Raw genomic sequence first — 1,791 nt, 5'->3', positions numbered from 1 at the left:
ATCTGGAAAGTAAAACTTGTATGGATGCTTGCTAAAAGAACTAAAAAGACTCTATTACTCTAGTAATTCTGGTGAAATAATATAGTCTGATGAATATTTGAAGTAACTAATAAATATTTGAATTATCATGCATCTAAAATTTACGTACCTTTTCTTTCTATCAAAAAAAATTTACCTACCTTTCTAGCTTTTACCAGATTCAAGCATTTTTCCCTGTGGTTTTCTACCCTCATTGATAAACATCCTTCCTTCATACTTGTTTCTCCTAATAGGCCTTCCTCAAAAGGATGATCAGAAACTCGATGATATAGTACCGCAGCCCGCCTCGAGTAAAGAGGAAGATTTGGAAAGTGGCCATGGAAGGAAACCTCTCCAGGGATATAGCCAAGTAAACCAACCTACTGGTAATTGAGGCAAACATTTCATACGTACAAAAAGTCCTGAAAAATTCTCTTTTACCGTAGTAATTTTGGTTGAAAGATCAAAGATATGGTTTGAGGATTACTTATTTGGAGGAACTGATGTAATCTGAATATTTTGTTTCAAAAGGGTCTAAGAGGGATTGAGAATTTCACTTTACTTTGTTTTGAACTAGTGGCTAAATATTGTCTTAATGTTAAAGACAATAATCATAGAAAGTTCCAATTTTGTTCAAGAATCCAAATCTAACTTATAAATAGAAATTTCCAATTTGTGTTCTAATCAATTTGAGTCGAAACTTTCAGGGACCTTAAAAGCTTACTGTAATTTTTGGAGGGGCGCAGCTCTAGGTTTGTCTCCGTAATTCTCTTGTGGATTTCTGCTAGAACACAAAAAATGTTTGTGAACATCAAATATCAAATACTTTGTCAATTTGCTGAAAGATGATCACCTGATATTTTTTGCTCTCTGTCATGATTGGCAATCAAAAGTATTGCCAGCCATTGGAAAACTGTGGGACATAAAGAAGAAGCAAAGCAAAGTGCTGGAGCTTCTCAATATTCTTGCCAAACAGGATTTATCATGGATTGGTGGAAACTTTGGAGGCGCCCCGGATGAAAAAATCCACCTTCCTGTGCATGAAAAAGATGATGCAGAAGAAGCTGACAAAGATGATGAAGAAGACGCCGGCTCTTCTAGGTCTCACGCAGCTTCCGAAACTAGTTTTCGGTTCGAGACTCCGCTCATTGCAGCAGCAAGAAATGGGATCATGGAGATAGTGGAGGCCATACTGAAAGTGTATCCGCAGGCGATCGAGCATGTAAACCAAAGAAATGAGAACATATTCCATGTCGCAGCGAGATATCGAAGAGCAGAAATATTAGAGCTCCTCCAATCTTCGCACATTCCAATTTCGAGGCTGAGGAGGAAGATCAACGCAGATGGTGACAGTATTTTGCACAAAGCGGCTTATTTGGGAGAGTATTCTTTGAGGGATAGGCCTGGGGAAGCCCTTCGTATGCAGTCTGAGATTCAATGGTTTAAGGTCTGTTCATTTTGCCTCTAGTACTACTCTCACTCAGCTTCATTTCTCTGTTTTAGTACATCAAAATTTTTTCAATCGTGAACCAAAATTTCATGAGGACATAAGGTTTAAAAGAAAAATACTGGTATCCAAAAAGTTGACAAAAAAATTTATCTATTTGAAGTTAAAATAGTGATATTTAAATAATATTGATATTAAATTCTTCGAGATTCACAGTAAAAATGTTTTCTTTTTTTTCCTAAAAATATACTAAAAGGACACTTTTAACTAAGTTTAGAGACTGCTCTTGTTTTCTGAACTCAAGAAGATCAACCCTTTTTTTTTTT

General features: G+C 36.1%; 1 protein-coding gene across 1 annotated transcript; it reads left to right on the top strand.

The window, feature by feature from the left end:
* Nucleotides 1–272: 272 nt before the first annotated feature.
* LOC112095249 lies at nt 273–1,465 on the top strand (the record flags this gene model as incomplete). The annotated part of the gene is made up of 3 exons (XM_024176929.1): nt 273–404; nt 726–770; nt 912–1,465. Coding segments are annotated over 3 exons (731 nt in total), but the record flags the coding sequence as incomplete, so codon positions are not given.
* Nucleotides 1,466–1,791: the final 326 nt, after the last annotated feature.

Source organism: Morus notabilis, unplaced genomic scaffold (genome assembly GCF_000414095.1).
Source record: "Morus notabilis unplaced genomic scaffold, ASM41409v2 C11438661, whole genome shotgun sequence".
NCBI lineage: Eukaryota > Viridiplantae > Streptophyta > Magnoliopsida > Rosales > Moraceae > Morus > Morus notabilis.
This window is presented reverse-complemented; position numbering and strand designations above follow the sequence as displayed.